At 40.2% G+C, this 20,011-nt stretch overlaps 1 protein-coding gene across 4 annotated transcripts in view; it reads left to right on the top strand.

The window, feature by feature from the left end:
• Window positions 1-20,011, top strand: part of APAF1 (apoptotic peptidase activating factor 1) — a 73,394-nt gene that overhangs the window by 39,872 nt on the left and 13,511 nt on the right. For 2 of the 4 annotated variants that reach the window (XM_018569827.1, XM_018569826.1), the window contains exons 15-21: window positions 1,902-2,027; window positions 3,582-3,731; window positions 3,930-4,058; window positions 4,955-5,080; window positions 7,433-7,561; window positions 10,293-10,418; window positions 18,961-19,086. In XM_018569827.1, the coding sequence (XP_018425329.1) occupies window positions 1,902-2,027; window positions 3,582-3,731; window positions 3,930-4,058; window positions 4,955-5,080; window positions 7,433-7,561; window positions 10,293-10,418; window positions 18,961-19,086 (912 nt within the window). The remainder of the gene's footprint in view (window positions 1-1,901; window positions 2,028-3,581; window positions 3,732-3,929; window positions 4,059-4,954; window positions 5,081-7,432; window positions 7,562-10,292; window positions 10,419-18,960; window positions 19,087-20,011) is intronic. The other 2 variants (XM_018569829.1, XM_018569828.1) reach the window with 1 other exon arrangement.

The raw sequence follows: 20,011 nt of genomic DNA, 5'->3' as shown, positions 1-20,011 counted from the left end.
ACACCCGATCGGCACCCCATACATGCGATCGGCCGGCTCTACAGCCGGCGGATCGCATGTATATTAACGGGCATCGCTGCCCGTTTTTAAATTACGGCCATTTCCCGCTCGCGCGCGTCTGGCGGCGCGCGCAAGGGGGCGTGTCTGAGCGGACGTCTAGAGACGCCCGCTCAGATCGAGAGAGCTCCTGGCCGGCCGTTTTTTTACTACGGCCGGCCCGGAGGTAGTTAATGAAACATAGTTTCTGCCTTTCACCACAACCAGGACATTGTTCTTCCCTCTGTCTGGCTCCAGTTCACCAACAGGAAATTTTTCTTCATTTGGGTACACCGGTTGCAGTTCACCAACAGGAAATTTTTCTCCATTTCTATGAGTACTTTTTAGGCTTTTGAGCAGTAAACTATTTTCCCAGATTTGCAAAGCTGCCACCTGGTCTTCTGTTCGCATGTTCTACCAGGTCAAAATTTCAGCCTCATCTGATGCCAGCTCCGAGTTTAGGGTCCTTCCGGCAACTCTTTGAGCTGAAGTCAGTTCCCAGTTTTTCCACTCTTTTTCTCTTGAGCATGTTCGTGTTTGTTTGCTTGGTTGCCCACCCCTCAGTTGGACTGCTTATGCACATTCCAGAGGTTAAAGACTTCCTGTGTTCCTCAATAGACGAGAAAGAAAGTAGAATTTTTGTACTTGCTACAAAATCTTTTTCTTTGAATCCATTGAGGTACACAGATTCCCTCTCTGTGTGGTAATGATCATGCTCTCTATACATCTTTGATACAATGCAGGCATGCTGGTAGTAGAATGAGTTATTCTAGGCTGGCTTACAGTCTCAAATTCTCCTGTAGGTGACAGTATAACCCAAGGTTAAAATCTTACTGTATTCCTTAATGGACTCCAAGAAAAGTATTTTTTGTTGAGTGGAAAAATCCTATCGCCTCCCTCACATTTTTCATTTTCATTTCGTGAAACCTTTAACAAGGAATCTATCCAATGTGACATTGCATTGTCGTTAAACAGACACATCGCTCGCACTGCTACAGCCTTATTCGGGTGGCACTTTTCTACAAAATTTTGCTCTTATTGCAAGACATTGCTTGTATATCAAGGCAAACTTTTTCAGAAATGTTTGCTTGTCTTGCAAAACGCTCTCAAACCAAGTTACTTGTAAACCAAGGTATGGTTTCTTTGTAACTGTGGCATCCATGGGAACCATTGGGTATTCTGTATACTTTTTGTGTATAGAACTCCCCTTGAAATGATATTTCCTGGTCATATGATTGACTGATTTGGCTTTATTGGCAGTACTGTATTTGCTTAGAACAAAACTGGAAATGATCATGTGATTACAGTAGACAGATCCTAAAAGTGGAGTTATACTTTAAAGGATAAGCATGGTTTCACATAAAGTAAATGTTTGTTGCATGCCTATTCCCCCTGTTAAAAAGTATCCCATCCTCCTCCACCTGGAGGCTATAGTCGCATAGGACAGTCTTGCAGAGGTCTGTCACGATCCACTGCACAGACTCATTCAGCCCCAAGATTTTTTTCTTGGCTGACTGTGAACATTGTGAAAGGCTGTCAGATTTAGGTAAGTGTGCATATGGGGCAGGTGAATATAGGATATTTTATATAAGAGGGCTTAGGCAGGCAACATCAAGCGTTGCTTAACTCTTTTTGCTTGCTAAAATATTTTTAAGGGAGATAAAGTTATTTTGGTTCAGTTTTTTTAGAATAAGAAAGCTATACATTTGACAGAAGGTTTAGGTATGTGTTTTTATATATCCATCATAATACAGAAGACATTATTTATTATATGGTCATTAGAAATACTTTTTTTAAAGTGACTAAGAGAATTAAAGAAAAGATTGTAGAATACACTCTAACACTTATTTATTTTTGCTATGCAGCTGTGGGACATTGATAGGAAGTATTGTCTGAACACCCTTTTTGGTCATTCAGATTGTGTGAACCATTGCAGATTTTCACCTAATGATAAGTATTTGGCCAGTTGTTCCATGGATGGTATTTTAATGGTAAGTTAAGTATTAGTAATGTGTATTTGATTTATTAGTAATGTGTATTTGACATTTAAAGTAACATTTAACAGAAATTAACCGATACGTGTCCATAGCAATTTTAAAATATTTGCACGTGTTAAAAATATGAACTTTTGGCTAGAAAACTGATTAAAACCCCCAAACAATTCTATATTTTCTGAAAGCAAAGGCCCTGTGGAATCAAAAAATGCTAGTTGCAATTTTTGATGTCGCACAATATTTGCGCATGTTTATCAAATTAGTTTTTTTAGGAAAAGATACACTAATATGAATTTTAGTACATATTCACGTAAACAGAGTATAATACCCCAATTTTATGGTAAAATACAAAAGATTTTGTCAGGTAAATAGATACCAGACATGTCAAGCCTTAAAATAGCATGTGTCATGAAAGGGCAAAAAACTACCGTACCCAAAATTTCCCATAGGCAGCGCTTTAAATGGCATAGGCGACACTTCAAAAGCTTTTACCACTCATCAGTTTAGAGTCAACAATGAGTGATGGCACTAAAATGTATTGCTTTCCCTCCAACATTTGTGGCTATATGTTACATGTTTGATGCAACTCCCGTTTTTACATGAAGGTGTACTCGACTACTGTGTTTGTATGGGGCTTATTTTATTTTTTTTAACATTTCATTTCTATCGCACGGGGGCTAACAAACCCTATATGTGATAGCACAGAGGAAGCGACAGGTACTCTTCAAGTTTGTTTGCCTGAAAAAGGAGCCACTTGGTTCCAAAACGTCGCTATAAATGTGACACTATTCCGGTCAATAAAGGGATTGACTTTGCATTAAGTTGGAGTGCGAGTGACCATCTATCGGTTTTGTACTATTGGCATGGACACAGATCATGATTCACCAGATTTTTCTACGACCACAGCAGATGAAAAAATAACAGTGGAAGTGATTAAATCATCACTTCTGGGTTCAGTAGTTAGAGGGGAGATCAGCCACTGAAAGTGGGCTGTCCCTTCACATGGGACAGAGAAGACCAGGGTAGCCAGTGGGGAAGGGGGGGCCCAGGGTAGCCAGTGGGGAATGTATGTGAAAGCAATATCTTTACAGTAAACTGAAAAGAACAGTACCAAGACCACGGATGCTGCAGCAGCTGTGATCTTGGTATAAATACTTCAGGACTGCACTGTTTATACAGGTATTGTGATCCTGAAGTGCTTATTATATAAACTAATCAAATATTTTAAATATATACTTCACGTTATTAGAGAAAACCTTTCTAAGGATCTTGAGGCCTGGGGTTTGTAAGTAGATGCTTAGTAGAATGGGTGATTGCTGAAACAAGCTGGGAAAGAGATGGATCTAGTGATATTAGTACATATTTTGCATTGATATAATTCCTTGGAAGAGATGGTAGATTTCCAAATTGCTTAATCAAATAAGTCTCCCCACCATGAATAGGCTTTAGCATTAACCATCAAATAGTTACGATGGAGTTTGAAGTAGTCATCTGTACATCTTTGGAAAAATGTTGGCATGAAAAAAATCTAATGGATTATTTTTTTTTCAGATCTGGGAAGTATCATCTGCTAATGAGTATAAGTCTATTGATGTAGCAGAGACTTTCCAAAGCAAGGATGAATCGCAGTTTCTACTCAAATGCTGTTCTTGGGCTAACGATTGCTCCAGAATTATGGTGACTGCACGGAATTACCTATATGTAAGTATGTTTTTTTTTTAGATTGCTTATTTGAAAAACGCATGTATGTTTTAAAAAAACATTTGGTAACACGATAAGTGTATTTGTAAAGTGATCTATGTGTGTATGTTGGATATTTTATCTGTCTTTGCATCATTTATGTTGGCAAAAAACGTCATCATTTTGTACCAGAACTAACAACAGTTTCACTTCCTACAGATATTTGATGTTGAAAGCAGTGACCTTGTTTCTGAACTTGAGGCATGCCAGCAGAGCATTATTTTGTACTGTGATTTCTGCACATCCAATCAGATTGTAGCAATGGCCCTATCACACTATGCTGTTCAGGTAAAGTGATTATAGTGTAAAATTAGAACATTGATTGGATTCCTGAGAAATATGTTTTGAACTAAAGCAGAAGAATATAAACCTGGGAATTCTGAAGGCATGTCGGAGATTGGACACGTTCCCAACGCAGGAAGGGGTATTCCAAACCTCTCGGAGTCTGATAAACATTTTAATCTTGCCACATGCAGTTATTTTTTGGTTTAGATCTTCCGGTTAAATAATAACAATTGTGTAGCGTGGCTGTTTACCTGATGGAAAATAATTGAATGGATTGTTTAGACAGACCCTAACACTATACAGCAGTACATTACATTACATTTTTGAAGGCAAATATTTTGCCTTCAGTTCTACTTTAATTCATAAACGATAATAGTAGACAGTGCCAACAGAATGTTAAATACTGTAGGCATTATTTGGACATGCAAAAGAGGCTAAGGACTGCTTGATAAATCTCCACAACAGGTCTGTAATTACACTAAAGCAGACATACTCGTATCTGAAATTCTGAAGAAGATGAGTTCTTTTTATTCTACCGGGCCTGCGCTTTCAGAAAATATATGGTTTGGGGGGTCTTTTACAAACGCTAGCAACGCAGCAGTTGAAAATCAAATCAATAGGAAAAAATTGCAGAAAATTCAAAAATGGCTTGGCCAGCTGATTTGAAAAATGTTCCGGAGGGCTTGGCAGCGAAAGGGTTAAAAGAATGCTATTGGTAGATAAGCTGAGAACGCAAATTCTTGTAGTTATCTTGACATGGCAGAAGTTAAACTCTTTCAAATGTAATTTATTAAAATATTTACTGTTTGCTTTGTGTCAGATGCAACCCAGAAAACTAATTAATAACAGTGTTTGACACTTTTGTAAACCGACACGGTTAATCCACTTTTTCTTTTCAGCTGTGGGATATAGACTCCAGTACGAAAATTGCCGAATTCAACGCACATTTAAGTTGGGTTCATTGTGTCAGGTTTTCCAGTGAAGGGTCCTCATTTTTGACCTGTTCAGATGACCAGACTGTGAAAGTAAGTAACCATGTACATGCAGATTCATTTCAAGTATTGACTCCCAAAATTATTACTGATGCAATAGATGTACCTAATACAGGTTGTGAGTCTACCCAGTCACTTCATGCAGAGGGGGCTGTACCTTTTATTTAAAGGTACTTTTATTAGGCAGTTCGCTATCATGTGGCTATACATTTCTAGCAGATATGAGTTATTCTAATAGGTAAAGCATGAGCTATCTTGGGTTTTCAAAATGAGTGAATATATTAAATAATTCATACTGTGTATTCTTTTACAGAGGTGTTAATGTTAGTATGTGCTTTTGGGGAGGGGAGTATTAACTCAAATCTGCTGCTTTGATCTGTATGGGCAAAACTCCATTGCTTTAAAGGAGAACTATGGGGTCAGCGTTTTTCCCCATAGTTCTCCTTGGGGTAACGGGAGGACACAAACTAGCGTCCTCCGGTTACCCTAAGCTCAGTATACCGCGAGCTACAGCTATACTATACCGCAAGCTCAGTATACTGAGACGCCGCACCTGGAGCGGATCCCGACTTAGATGACGGGATCCGCCCAGCTGCGTGAGTGACAGCTGGCTCTATCTATCTAGTTCAGAGCCAGCTGTACCCGCCCCCTCCCCCGTCCGTTCCGCCAGTCAGCGCTGGCAGATTGGAGCTGGGAGAGGGGAATCCAGCCCCTCCCCCTGTCACGGCAGAGAGCCGTGGCAGGATCGAGAGGTGAGGGAACCCGGTATGTGTTCTCTCACCTCCCGATCTACTGAGCCGACCTGTGACAGTCTCATTGTCACAGGTCGGCTTAGAACTATGAGGTGAGTGGAAATCACTCATGTCATAGTTCTCCTTTAATACTTAATACATGCTGAAACACACACAAAAAATGAATTTTTTTTTTGTTTACATTGAGGTGATTTATATATTTAACATGAAAAGATGGACAACTTTTTAGAATTAATCCTTCTGTAGATAGAAATATAACAAACATGACAAATCACTCTCTTCTAGAGCATATACAGAATATCTCCTGAGCAGCAGCAAATAATCTGTTTATGACCCAGCTATTAATATTGTGCCTATCCTACTATCTCTAAGCTCACAAATTGTGTGAGCTAAGGCCCCGTTCACATATAGCGACATACCTTTTGCAGCGGATCCGCACGGCCGGGATAGCGCGACTTTCGGGGCGACGTTCCAGCGAAGATCCAGCGACGGTAGCGCGACCTTCCCCGTCGGGCTCCATAGAAAAAAAGTAAAATCGCGCAAAATCCGCCAAAAAAAGAGTCCGGTAGAAGCGACTTGCGACCGCGACGAGCGACCCGCGACATGGAGTTAAGACAGCTCCATTGAATAACATTGGCCGGCGACTTCTCGCGATATCGCGCGGCAAAAATGCGCGATATCGCGGCGGAAATCGCGCGACAATTCGCTATATGTGAACGGGGCCTTAGAGATAAATTAATGGCTAGTGGAAAGACCTGAGAGGAGCACAAATATAGGAGGAGGCCAGACCTAAAGATTTGCCTGCACGCATCCACAAACCTAAATTCAGTAACCTAAACCATGCCCCCTTATATGCAGATTGTGCAGAATGAATGCATTAGAAATGATTGGCCAAACCCACATTTGCATTTTTCACCAATACCTTTCCTTTATAATACCTTTAAAATTGCATATGCAAGAGTTTAAAGGGTGAGAGAAATGCCACCTTAGTAAAACAGGTATGGTATGTACGGAATTTTGATTTTAAGCTCTACCCCAGACCAAAAAGTGGGTCAATTTAGGAAGGAAGAGGGACAGAGAAATAATTTTGCCATAAGAAAAGACAGTCCCCCAAATGAAGAGTAGTTAGGAGCTATGTGCTTTAAAATGTGCATAAAGGTCATGCTTGTACATTGCAGAAGTGAAGTGGGAAAACTTTAAGGTGTCCATTCCCCCGTGGGGTCACAAAAGAAGGCTCTATCTGTCCCCAAAAATTTTTAACATTGCAAGGCTATAGTCCGGTCATGTTGACTGGTGAAATTTTTGACTGACTGGTGAGACACCGTAAAATTTTTCAAGCCCTGTATATATATATATATTCTCATGTTGTTATTTGTGATAATAGAATTTGCTATTATTGTTGATAATTATTTCTTGCAGTTATTTTTTTTACTTGTTTATTAGAGGGGAACATGATGTTTTTTTTCTGTCCATTGAGCAGATTGCTTGTTAAATGTTTGTCCTACTGGTAGCTATACCCATACGTATAGACTACACAGAATGCAGCAAATAATAAGACTACATGTTTCTAACTACATGTTTCTAATAAGCATCCATTATTAATTACCTTATTTTTACACTTAAATAAAAATAGCTTTGGGAGACGAGTAAAGTGTGCAAGCCCTCAGGCATTGTCCTAAAGCATGAATTCTGTAATTTTGATGTGGCATTCACTGAAGATGAAGTGACTGTTCTGGCATCTGACAAGGAAGATTGCTTACTGGTGAGTTGTTTTTATAAGCATTTAATGTACATGGCTTCATAATAACCAGTTTTTGCATGTGGTTATAGAAAATACAGTTTAAGATTTGTTTAAGCATAAAACAAAGAGCTTCTTTTCTATTGGATGTGCAGGAAGTAATAGTGCACAGTTTGGTTCTTTCAGAAAGTGGTTAAATTCCAAATTTTGCAGTAAATTCAAACACCAAAACATTTGGAATGGTTTGAGGGTGAACGAGGAGCCTTGGACATTGTTGGGGTGGATACATAATGAGCAATAGATGGACTTAAATGCCTTTCCTGGAGAAAATACTGTGTCAGGCTATATTTATTGGTCACATGACAAGAAGCCTAGGTGTTTGCTCATATTATCTCTGCTTAAAAGGAGGATTAGACAGTCTGAACTGTAATCCTCACTTTCAACAGAATCACATCACCAAGTTCTTAATTTTTTATTATGTGACCATTATAATTATATAATTTTTTTGAGACAGATAGGACTTTCTCTTGTGGTATTTAATAACCACTCTTTTTTTTTAAATATTTTACTACATAAAGACAAAAAGAAAACGGTTTCTCTTACGTGCTGTCATAAAACATATAAAAAAATGTCTTTCTTCATAAATTTAGACCAAAATGCATTCTGTATGGGGTGGGTGTCATATTCGCACATATACCATAGACAGGTAACGATTTGTGGACTGGAAACTCTGTATACACAGTACATTAGATATGTATCCCACCAGTGACTTGAATATCTCCAATTCCACCCACCCCTTCCCATTGTTGAGTAGATCTACTTCTCACTGTGTCATGGCACTTCAATAACCCTAACCTGTGCTGAATGTAGCAGCACTGGTCCCAGAAAACCATAATGACCAAGTGGATAGTACCATGACCTAGCAGGAGAGGCCATCCTGTTTGTATGTGTGTGTTATCAAACAGCAGGTTTAACTTTAGTTTGAGACATGACACAGTAAATCTTGATGTTTATTTACATTACAGTGTTTGCAATTATTATTATTCAGGATTTATACAGCGCCAACAGTTTGCGCAGCGCTTTACAATATTAGGAAGTCATTACAATCACAATACAATTCAAGACAAGATGGTAAGGAGGGCCCTGCCCGTGAGGGCTTACAATCTAAAAGGGAGGGGATCACTGTGTTTGTTTAATGGTGATCACAAGGTACAGGGTCACTCCGATTGCCTCCTTTTCATTTTGCCTGTTGAATGACAGCAGGATCACAGGCATTGTTCACACGCCTGGCACGTGCACACGCTGTAAGACAAGGCCGTTTATAAACGGCACTCCAGAAAATTCGTCCACTAACCCTTATTACAATGTTGTGGTACTTAGGCGGTTAGGCAGTTGTATCACTAGATGTCATGGTCTTGCACTAGTCTTTTTGCTCCTGCCTGTAGATCTGTGCTGTTTCTATGTATTAGTCTGTGGCGGATTCTCACAGGATTGTGCCTGAAAGAGATTGTGATTGTAAAATTGTCAGCAGGGAGAGAGAATGACATTCCTATACTCAGTTTATCTTTGTGTAATCTACTGCTATTCTGTTTATTGGCATACTTGTAACTATAATAACTGTCTGGAGTGACATTATCTTTTAAGAAAAGTTACTCTTTTAAACAATGAATGTATATCTGCAGTTCTTAGTACATTATAGACTGGCAGACTTTTCCTTTTGTTGTTGGTGCAACCGGCCTAGCTGCTCCATTGTAACAAGGACTTTTATTCTCTTTGTATAAATTCCTGGAAGCTGGAAAGCTATAAACAGACAATCATATTGTTAAAGCACATTGATAAGTGAGAGGTGTGTAAAGAGATGATGGGTGGGAGGATAATTTTCCACTAACTTAATCTTACAACCTATATTCATATATGTATGTGTGCATTATGTATTTTTATATTCTAAATATATTTTGCTGTAAATATTCCCATCACTCTTGCAGGGTTTTATTTTGCTTTTATGTACAGTGTTATTTTAAGAGTATTTATTTATGATTGTAAATATGGTATTGGTTGTATTTGTATTTATTAAACCACCTATGGACTAGTTCACACCAAGTGCGGAGAAGATTACAGAATGCTTTAAAACTGCATCCAATGTATTCCAATGATATTTTGGGCTCTAGTTCACACCACAGCATTCAGTCCCAGAGCATGTGGAAAAACTGCAGCAAGCCCTATTTTTTTCTGCTCTGGAACGCACCAAAACACATGCAAACACTCTGGAACGCGCTGAAAGCCCATTGTAGGCAAAAAAAGAAAAGACGTGGCAAAACACACTGGAATGCATGTGCAGAAAGACATGCAGATCTGGTCCGGATTTGGTGTGAACAAGCCCTGAATCCATCTATATATTTTTTCAGTTTTGGATAAAGCAGGGTAGAGTTAGAATCCTTGTCAGTTTTTTATTGCTGCATGTATACCTAATGAGAAGATTTGTCCTCCATTTGTCCAGGTGACTAAAGTCATTGGAAATGCAAAGTGTTTTGACTGTTACCAGAACCAGGGACAGAGGGGACACCTGACATCTTGTGGTGACAGCTATCTAAGAGGGGATTTCCTGTCACTTCCTGTTCTGTCTCTGGGGCACAGCAAAAGATTTTAACCATTTCATACGGTATCCAAAACTAAAAAAATACATATGTATGTATTTATTTGAAAATATATTTATAGAGTGCCCATTCTAGTCCCAGCTGACAATCTTTTCTTTCAGCTAGTTAATGGAATTACTGGAGAGGTTGTCTGTCAGAGCAATAACCAGCGATCTCCTATAACTTGCTGCTGTTTGACATGTGATGGGCATCTGGCGGCTGTAGGTGGCGATGATGGATCTGTCCAGGTATGTTTGTTGTATAAAAAGCATCCATCCCATTGGTATGTTCACTGTTCTAAGGTTAGTTGGTATGGCAAACCACAATGTACAAAGTGCACTGACCCACAGTAACCAAAACAGAATTTATCTTTAAAGTAGGTGTAAACTCAGTGCTAAAGAACTGTATCATAAACAGTTGCCTTTTTTAAATAAAATACCATTTTGACCTTTTTTCATCCTTTTGCATATCAGCATTGCTGACCTTCTGCTGCCTCTTTGCAGCCACTTGCACTCTAAATGCATGCGCTCCACCAACTGCTTCTCTAATTTCTCAGGTGGAGTTTTCTGATGCTGAGCACAATGGGACATGCCTGTGCAATGTGCCAGGATGGCCTCGTGTAGTCATCCATTCAAGAGCATGTGACCGTGCAGGAGAACAATTGTCACTAGGGATGTCCCGATACCACTTTTTCAAGACCAAGTACAAGTACTTCCCCTCATGTACTTGCCGATACCAATTACCTATATTTTTTTTTTTTTTTTACAGGGACAGGTGACATTTAAAAAAAAACAATGCAGACTAATGATTTTAGGCCAATTTCTTTATGATTATGAAGAACTTTAATGTAAGACTGTTTTAGAACAATAAAACATTTGTTTTTGCTTTCACACAGCTGTCGTGAAACTACAAATTCGATCATGCATGTGCCTCTGGGATCATTTAACCTATTCATGTTAGCAGGGGAGAAATGTAACTCTATTACTGCAGTGTACTGGAAGTGTGTACTATGGATTTTTTAACCTTCTACACACTTCCAGTACACTGCAGTAATAGAGTTACAATTCTGCCCTGCTAACATGAATAGGTTAAATGATCCATAATACAACTACATGTTATGTACTATGGATCATGATTTAACCTATTCATGTTAGCAGGGGAGAATTGTAAATCTATTGCTGTAGTGTAGTGGAGGTGTGTGCTGTATATATGTATTACATATACAGTACACAGTGCAGCAATAGATTTACAATTTTCCTCGACTAATATGAATGGGTTAAATGATCCGCAAATTACATGTTATGTACTATTATGTACTATAGATCATTTAATCCCTTCATATTAGCAGGGGATAATAGTAAATCTATTGCTGCTGTGTGTACTCTATATGTAGTACATATAGAGTACACACTGCAGACAATAATTAACTTTTTTCCCCTGCTAATACAATAAATCGTTCTTATGAGGGGCCCCAGGCCTTCACTCACTGTTAGTTGCCTCGCTGGTGAGGTCGCTCTGTGCGGGAGAGCAGCGGTGAGTCAGCGCTGGTCCGGTAGTTGAAATGGACAGCGCAAGCGCAGTGTATAGTTCGCAAACTCGACGAGAAGGGCACGCAAGCGCAGTGCATGGTAGTTGAACTGGACAGGAGCTGTGTGTAGTTGGAGAAGTTAAAGGCCGTGAGAAAGGGATGCAGGCGCAGTGTGGGAATGTAAGGATTGGTGAGTGGCAACGCATGTACTTGTCAAAATGCCCTGTATCGGGCCCGATTCCGATGTCAGCATCGGTATCGGGACATCCCTAATTGTCACCCTATAACAGGAGGAAATTTTTTTATACGCTTGCTTGCCCATATTTTCGATGTTGTGTTCGATTTAGAGATTTGTAGACTCGCCCCTGGATGGAGCCATGTATGCCGAATTCAGAGATGAGATATCAGCCATATAGGAAAACATTTTTAGTGAGGTGACAACTCATAGGAGACTACTTATATAAGAAAAGTGTGCACAAATGTGAGCCTATGATAATCAATAATTTTTCCTATGAAAAATGAATAGAATTGGTCGCTATGGGCAACTTGTCAGTTTTTTCTTAATAAATAGACTCCAATGGCTTGCATTGTGAAGCAGGGAAAAAGCTAGAATAATTAATGAATTGATATGTAGTTCTATACATAGAAGCAAGGATTTATAACAGTAACACCTTGAGAACACAGCTGATCCTTTAATTGTATATCTAAAACATAATTGAAAAGACTACACATTCCTTTAAAGAATAGAAGTTTCACTCATGTTTACACAGTTCTCTACAACTGTCACTGGACTCCTATCATCTTTTGGATACAATATTTTCTTTCATCTTGCAAGATAGAGATGAAGAAATGGTGCAAATAAGTATTTATTTAAAATGGCTATTGTCTGTGATACACAGTGATCTAGCAAAAGAATTGTCCTTCAGTTAGGGTTTACATCTGCTTTAACAGTGTGGGATAGGGGAGAGTTTAGGAGCACTTTGGTGGTCATTAAAAAAGCAGCGGCATGGCTGAACATTTATAAAGCACAGCGTTGTGCTTTACAAATGTGATCTGCTGGCTTTGGGACTCTAATGCCAGCAGAGCACAACACTACTGAATTAAAGTTTTTTGTTTAAAAAAAAAAAAAGTGAGGAGAGCCCAGGCCATCACACAGCTCTCTCAGCTTCGTTATGCAGAGAGAACTCTGTAGGTTTCATTGGGTACATGCTAATTTTTATTAGAGGGATGAGCTGCAGTGGATTTCGATATCTGTTCTCTGTTTTGAATAAGAACCTTAGTGGAATTGCTTTTTTTTACATTTTCAGTGTAAAAAGCCACTGAGAACCCAAAAACAAATGTAACCCTGTGGGCAATGTTGCCCAAGGTAATAGTACATCATAATAAATAATAGCAGAGAAGCATCATTGGAGGCTGTAGGGTGCTGCAATCTGGAGAAGTAGCAATGTGCCACTCTAGGGCAAGCTTACATTCAGCCTGTGTTTAGATCTGGACCAGTCAAGCAAAACAAATGGGAAACGCACTCATCAATTCGTTACCAGCTTTACAGCAAGGTGCACATGGAAGGGCTTCAAACAGTAAAACAGCAAAAAATTTGCCGGCACACTCGCCAGCCAGCATGCAAAAAAACCTGTCTAACCACTAAGGTTAAAAGCAGAGGTTTGGATACACGTCTTCTGCAGAAAATGTGAAAGCCGCACAGGCGCGCCAAGGCACCTCCATATAGTGCGGTCCTAACTCTAAACTATGAGGATCTCCATCTTGGAGCACATGGGGCAGAAGATTAAATTGGGTGCAGGTTTGTCCGGAGGAAGTTGTACTATTATGTACTATAGATCATTTAATCCCTTCATATTAGCAGGGGATAATAGTAAATCTATTGCTGCTGTGTGTACTCTATATGTAGTACATATAGAGTACACACTGCAGACAATAATTAACTTTTTTCCCCTGCTAATACAATAAATCGTTCTTATGAGGGGCCCCAGGCCTTCACTCACTGTTAGTTGCCTCGCTGGTGAGGTCGCTCTGTGCGGGAGAGCAGCGGTGAGTCAGCGCTGGTCCGGTAGTTGAAATGGACAGCGCAAGCGCAGTGTATAGTTCGCAAACTCGACGAGAAGGGCACGCAAGCGCAGTGCATGGTAGTTGAACTGGACAGGAGCTGTGTGTAGTTGGAGAAGTTAAAGGCCGTGAGAAAGGGATGCAGGCGCAGTGTGGGAATGTAAGGATTGGTGAGTGGCAACGCATGTACTTGTCAAAATGCCCTGTATCGGGCCCGATTCCGATGTCAGCATCGGTATCGGGACATCCCTAATTGTCACCCTATAACAGGAGGAAATTTTTTTATACGCTTGCTTGCCCATATTTTCGATGTTGTGTTCGATTTAGAGATTTGTAGACTCGCCCCTGGATGGAGCCATGTATGCCGAATTCAGAGATGAGATATCAGCCATATAGGAAAACATTTTTAGTGAGGTGACAACTCATAGGAGACTACTTATATAAGAAAAGTGTGCACAAATGTGAGCCTATGATAATCAATAATTTTTCCTATGAAAAATGAATAGAATTGGTCGCTATGGGCAACTTGTCAGTTTTTTCTTAATAAATAGACTCCAATGGCTTGCATTGTGAAGCAGGGAAAAAGCTAGAATAATTAATGAATTGATATGTAGTTCTATACATAGAAGCAAGGATTTATAACAGTAACACCTTGAGAACACAGCTGATCCTTTAATTGTATATCTAAAACATAATTGAAAAGACTACACATTCCTTTAAAGAATAGAAGTTTCACTCATGTTTACACAGTTCTCTACAACTGTCACTGGACTCCTATCATCTTTTGGATACAATATTTTCTTTCATCTTGCAAGATAGAGATGAAGAAATGGTGCAAATAAGTATTTATTTAAAATGGCTATTGTCTGTGATACACAGTGATCTAGCAAAAGAATTGTCCTTCAGTTAGGGTTTACATCTGCTTTAACAGTGTGGGATAGGGGAGAGTTTAGGAGCACTTTGGTGGTCATTAAAAAAGCAGCGGCATGGCTGAACATTTATAAAGCACAGCGTTGTGCTTTACAAATGTGATCTGCTGGCTTTGGGACTCTAATGCCAGCAGAGCACAACACTACTGAATTAAAGTTTTTTGTTTAAAAAAAAAAAAAGTGAGGAGAGCCCAGGCCATCACACAGCTCTCTCAGCTTCGTTATGCAGAGAGAACTCTGTAGGTTTCATTGGGTACATGCTAATTTTTATTAGAGGGATGAGCTGCAGTGGATTTCGATATCTGTTCTCTGTTTTGAATAAGAACCTTAGTGGAATTGCTTTTTTTTACATTTTCAGTGTAAAAAGCCACTGAGAACCCAAAAACAAATGTAACCCTGTGGGCAATGTTGCCCAAGGTAATAGTACATCATAATAAATAATAGCAGAGAAGCATCATTGGAGGCTGTAGGGTGCTGCAATCTGGAGAAGTAGCAATGTGCCACTCTAGGGCAAGCTTACATTCAGCCTGTGTTTAGATCTGGACCAGTCAAGCAAAACAAATGGGAAACGCACTCATCAATTCGTTACCAGCTTTACAGCAAGGTGCACATGGAAGGGCTTCAAACAGTAAAACAGCAAAAAATTTGCCGGCACACTCGCCAGCCAGCATGCAAAAAAACCTGTCTAACCACTAAGGTTAAAAGCAGAGGTTTGGATACACGTCTTCTGCAGAAAATGTGAAAGCCGCACAGGCGCGCCAAGGCACCTCCATATAGTGCGGTCCTAACTCTAAACTATGAGGATCTCCATCTTGGAGCACATGGGGCAGAAGATTAAATTGGGTGCAGGTTTGTCCGGAGGAAGCCCAACCTCCTTTTGCATGCTGGCTGGCGAGTGTGCCGGAAATTTTTTGCTGTTTTACTGTTTGAAGCCCTTCCATGTGCACCTTGCTGTAAAGCTGGTAACGAATTGATGAGTGTGTTTGCCATTTGTTTTGCTTGACTGATTTGGTGCAGTGACGCATGGGGGGTCTCAGCTGCCGCTGTGATGTGCATTGTGCGTCCCTGTGCCTTTAAGGGAGGTTGGGCTTCCTCCTGACAAACCTGCACCCAATTTAATCTTCTGCCACATGTGCTCCAAGATGGAGACTCTCATAGTTTAGAGTTAGGACTGCACTATATGGAGGTACCGTGATGTGGCTGTGCGGCTTTCACATTTTCTGCAGAAAACGTGTATCTAAACCTCTGCTTTTAACCTTAGGTCCCATTCACACTGAGCGGATTGCAAATCGCGCGTTTGTTCGGCGATTGTCATTTTGCGTGATATCACGTGGTTTTCCGCGCGATATCGCGCAAATGATTGCATTGGACCGAGTACAATCGCGCGACATCCGCGCCAAAAAAGGGTCCTGTAGCAGTGACGGGCGATATCGATGAGCACAGCTCCATTGACTGGTATTGGAGAGCGATAGGCGCGATAAATCGCTCAGTGTGAATGGGGCCTTAGCGGTTAGACAGGTTTTTTTGCATGCTGGCTGGCGAGTGTGCCTGGAAACTTTTTGCTGTTTTTAGATCTGGACCAGTTCTTTTTAGCAATATGTATTACACCCCAAGAAGAAAAGCCCGTTAAAAAAGGTTCCTGTCCTCCCAGGACACCTCTATACTCCCTATTCACTCCTGGTACTATCCCATCGCTCATTGTGAGATAAAATTACACGTTAATGTGTGTTTTCAGCCTGCCAGAAGCCCTCTTCATTGTAATTTGCACATTGAAAAGCAGATGAGGAATATTAATCATTCTACTACTGCTGAACGGTGTTTATCAGAGCTACACCTATGCGTGTTGTTAGCTGACCCTAACAAAGTGATATGTGCTGAAAGCTGGCAGTTATTAGGCTATAAATACAGTGAGCAGCTTTATCTGTGACACCACTTCAGAGGCGTGCTGCTAAAAGGTCTGCTGCCACCAGACTGCCACTGTGTTCTAAGTTCATCCCAATTAGAAGACAAAGGCTTTACAGAACTGTACAAAATCAATTCTAGCGGAATAAATTCTCTCCTCCACGCAGGTGTCAGAGCGTCACACAGCTTCATTTTATTTCGAAACATCTGGTAAAATTTAAATAATGTCAGTGGAATGGAAACTTGGAGCAGGACAATAGCCACCCGCTTTGAAAATAAACGGTCTTTTTCTTGCAGCAGTTTTTAATTCCCTTTTAAAGCCCAGGTTTTATATCTCGGCATGGGGGCATTTCTCCTGCCATAATCTTCCATTTTCAATAACCAATTTGTTCCTTCTGCTCGAATAATAGAATGTGTATTTAAAGGATAATGCTGGCGAAAAAGGTGCAAAGCTATTTCGAGGAAACGTGAAAACAAGGCAAATGCTTGTGAATGTGACGTTCATATTCTAATGAAAGCTCTTTGCAAGATATTTTTTTTCCCTAATTCTATTTGACTTCATTAACTTCTGTACCCGAGATGACTTGTCTGAATGCTTTTACAGTTCTTTATATCACCATAATTGTGTAGTTAAGTGCACTTCACAGAGCTGATTAACAAATTCATTATGTGAAATGATTTTGCCGGGGACAGAAGGGTGATAAAAACTATTAGGAAACTTCAAAATTCACATTCTCCCACTGTCACATTGGTATTCGCATTCTGGTAGAACTGAGGTACATCTTAGCTTTATTTATTATCAGTGCAAATGCAGTAACCCATAGCAACCAAGTGTCATTTTTTTTTGAACAGCTTCTTATAGGCAGGCTTATATTAGATGCTCTCTGTGATTCCTCTAATTCATTGCTCTTTTTAATAATGTATCTTTTGAAGATTTAATGCCTAAGACATACTGTGCAACAAGATCATTTACCTCTGTTTGCCTGCTGCTTCTCCCCCGCAGACATCATTGATGTCTACCTTGAGCACAGCCAGCTCTGCAAAGGTTGTGGTATGTTCCCATACAGTTCATGCAACATGCATTCCCTAAACATACAGCCAGCTGCTTTCAGTATATAAATCAGTAATTTACACTATGCAAGTGTGTAAATTGACAGGCAGATATCTACCTGAGAATGAGTGTACAGATCTTTTGATCTTGAATGACCCATTTCCAGCATCTAGATTTGCTGTGATTCTTGCCCAGCAGCATTATAGGTTGAGTATTTTTGATCCTTACACTCTTCTCCATACATTGAAGAATGAGCTCTGCTTGGATCCCTCCTTTTCCATAGTGTGAAGGATCAGCTCTGCTTATAGGGAAAAGGGCCTCCTCCATAGACTGAAGGATCAGCTCTGCTCATAGGAGAAAGTGCCTCCTACATAAAAGGAAGGTCAGCTCTGCTTATAAGGAAAAGATGTCCCCTCCATAGAATGAAGGATCAGCTCCGCTTATGGGGCCCCCTCCATAGAGTGAAGGATCAGCTCTGCTCATCGGAGAAAGTGCTTCCTACATAAAGTGAATGGCCAGCTCTGCTTATAGGTAAAAGTGCCTTCTCTATAAAGTGAAGGATTAGTTCTGCTTCTGGGAAACAGTACCTCCTCCATAGAGTGCAGGATCATCTCTGCTCATAGGGAAAAGTGCCTCCTCCATTAAGTGAAGGGTCAGCTCTGCTTATAGGGTAAAGTGCCTTCTCCATAGAGTGTTGGGTCAGCTGTGCTTATGGGGAACAGTACCTCGTTCTCCATAGAGTGAAGGTTCAGTTCATAGGGAAAGGTTCCTCTTCCATAGAGTGAAGGATCAGCTCTGCTTATAGAAAGGTTCCTCCTCCATAGAGTGAAGGATCAGTTCAGTTCATAGGGAAAGGTTCCTCTTCCATAGAGTGAAGGATCAGCTCTGCTTATAGAAAGGTTCCTCCTCCATAGAGTGAAGGATCAGTTCAGTTCATAGGGAAAGGTTCCTCTTCCATAGAGTGAAGGATCAGCTCTGCTTATAGAAAGGTTCCTCCTCCATAGAGTGAAGGATCAGCTCTTCTCATAGGGAAATGTACCTCCAACTAACTGAGGCGCTTGTTATTCCTCCCCTCTCCCAGGTACAATGAAATTGTTTTTGCCATAATCATGCTGTTTCTGGTACAAAACTGATAAATGTACAAGGGGCATTCCCCTAACTAATTAGGGTAGGGGGATGGGAAGGAGAATGGGAAAAGGAAATTAGGATCTGTTTTCTAAATGCCTTCTAATGATTTACTAGATATTATTGTATTTTACTTTATGCCATCTTTACTTCAGAATGATTGTACACAACAGTTTATGTATTTTTTTTAATAGGTTTTTGATTTAGCAACTGGCAAATTTCTTAAGCACCTTCAAGGTCACAAGAAGACTGTTCAACACTGTCAGTTCACATCAGATGGAAAAAGACTTATTTCAAGCTCAGATGATTCTTCTATTAGGGTGAGTTCTTATCTTTGGTCAGTAGTGATAGGTACTTTTAAATCCTGGAAGTGTATTGGCATTGCCCATATCAACCAATCAGATGCTTGCTGTAATTTTTAGCAGAGGTTTGAGAATGAATGAAGGATCATGCTTGTTGTTGTAGGGAAACACCTCCACTTTGTTTTCCACCTGTCTTTGTAAACCTGCACTTAGAAAAAAGCTGCTGTTTTTCTTTGCTTGTGCGGACAGATCCACAGCTTTCCTGTCTTGCAGATATACATACACTCTATGGCCAAACGTATGTGGACACCCCTCCGAATCATTAAGTCCCTGTTGCCAGGAAAGTGTACTGTTAGTGCTGCAGCAAAAAAGGAAACTTAGCCAAGTGTGCTCTTTCAACGTTGTGACAACCGTTCAGGAAAGGCTCTCTAGTGCTCCAGCAGGACTGTGCCCCTGTGCACAAAGCCAGGTACATAAAGACATGGGTTAATGAGCTTGGAGAAAATCGAGTGGTCTGTACAGAGCCGTGACCCCTGCCCTACTGAACACCTTTTGGGATGCTAACTGCAAGCTAGGTCTTTTTATCAAACATTGTTACCCGACTTCACAAATGCTATTTTGATTGAAGGGACACAAATTCACCCAGACACACTCCAAAATCATGTGGAAAGCTTCCCCAAAGAAGTCAAGCTGTTGTAGATGCAAAGGTGGGAGGAAAAACTCCATATTAACCAGTTGACATCCGCGGTTTTAAACCCCCTTCCCATCCAGGCCATTTTTCAGTATTCAGCGCTGTGGTACTTTAACTGACATTTATTCCGTCATGCAGCGCTGTACTGAAATGAATTTTATACCCTTTTTTGGGGACAGATAGAGCTTTCTTTTGGTGGTATTTATTCACCACTGTGGTTTTTATTTTTTTACTATATTAATGAAAAATTAT

Source organism: Nanorana parkeri, unplaced genomic scaffold (genome assembly GCF_000935625.1).
Source record: "Nanorana parkeri isolate BGI_ZX_2015 unplaced genomic scaffold, ASM93562v1 scaffold1406, whole genome shotgun sequence".
NCBI classification, from domain to species: domain Eukaryota; kingdom Metazoa; phylum Chordata; class Amphibia; order Anura; family Dicroglossidae; genus Nanorana; species Nanorana parkeri.
Note: the sequence above shows the minus strand (reverse complement) of the source record. Positions and strands in the feature narration are given on the sequence as shown.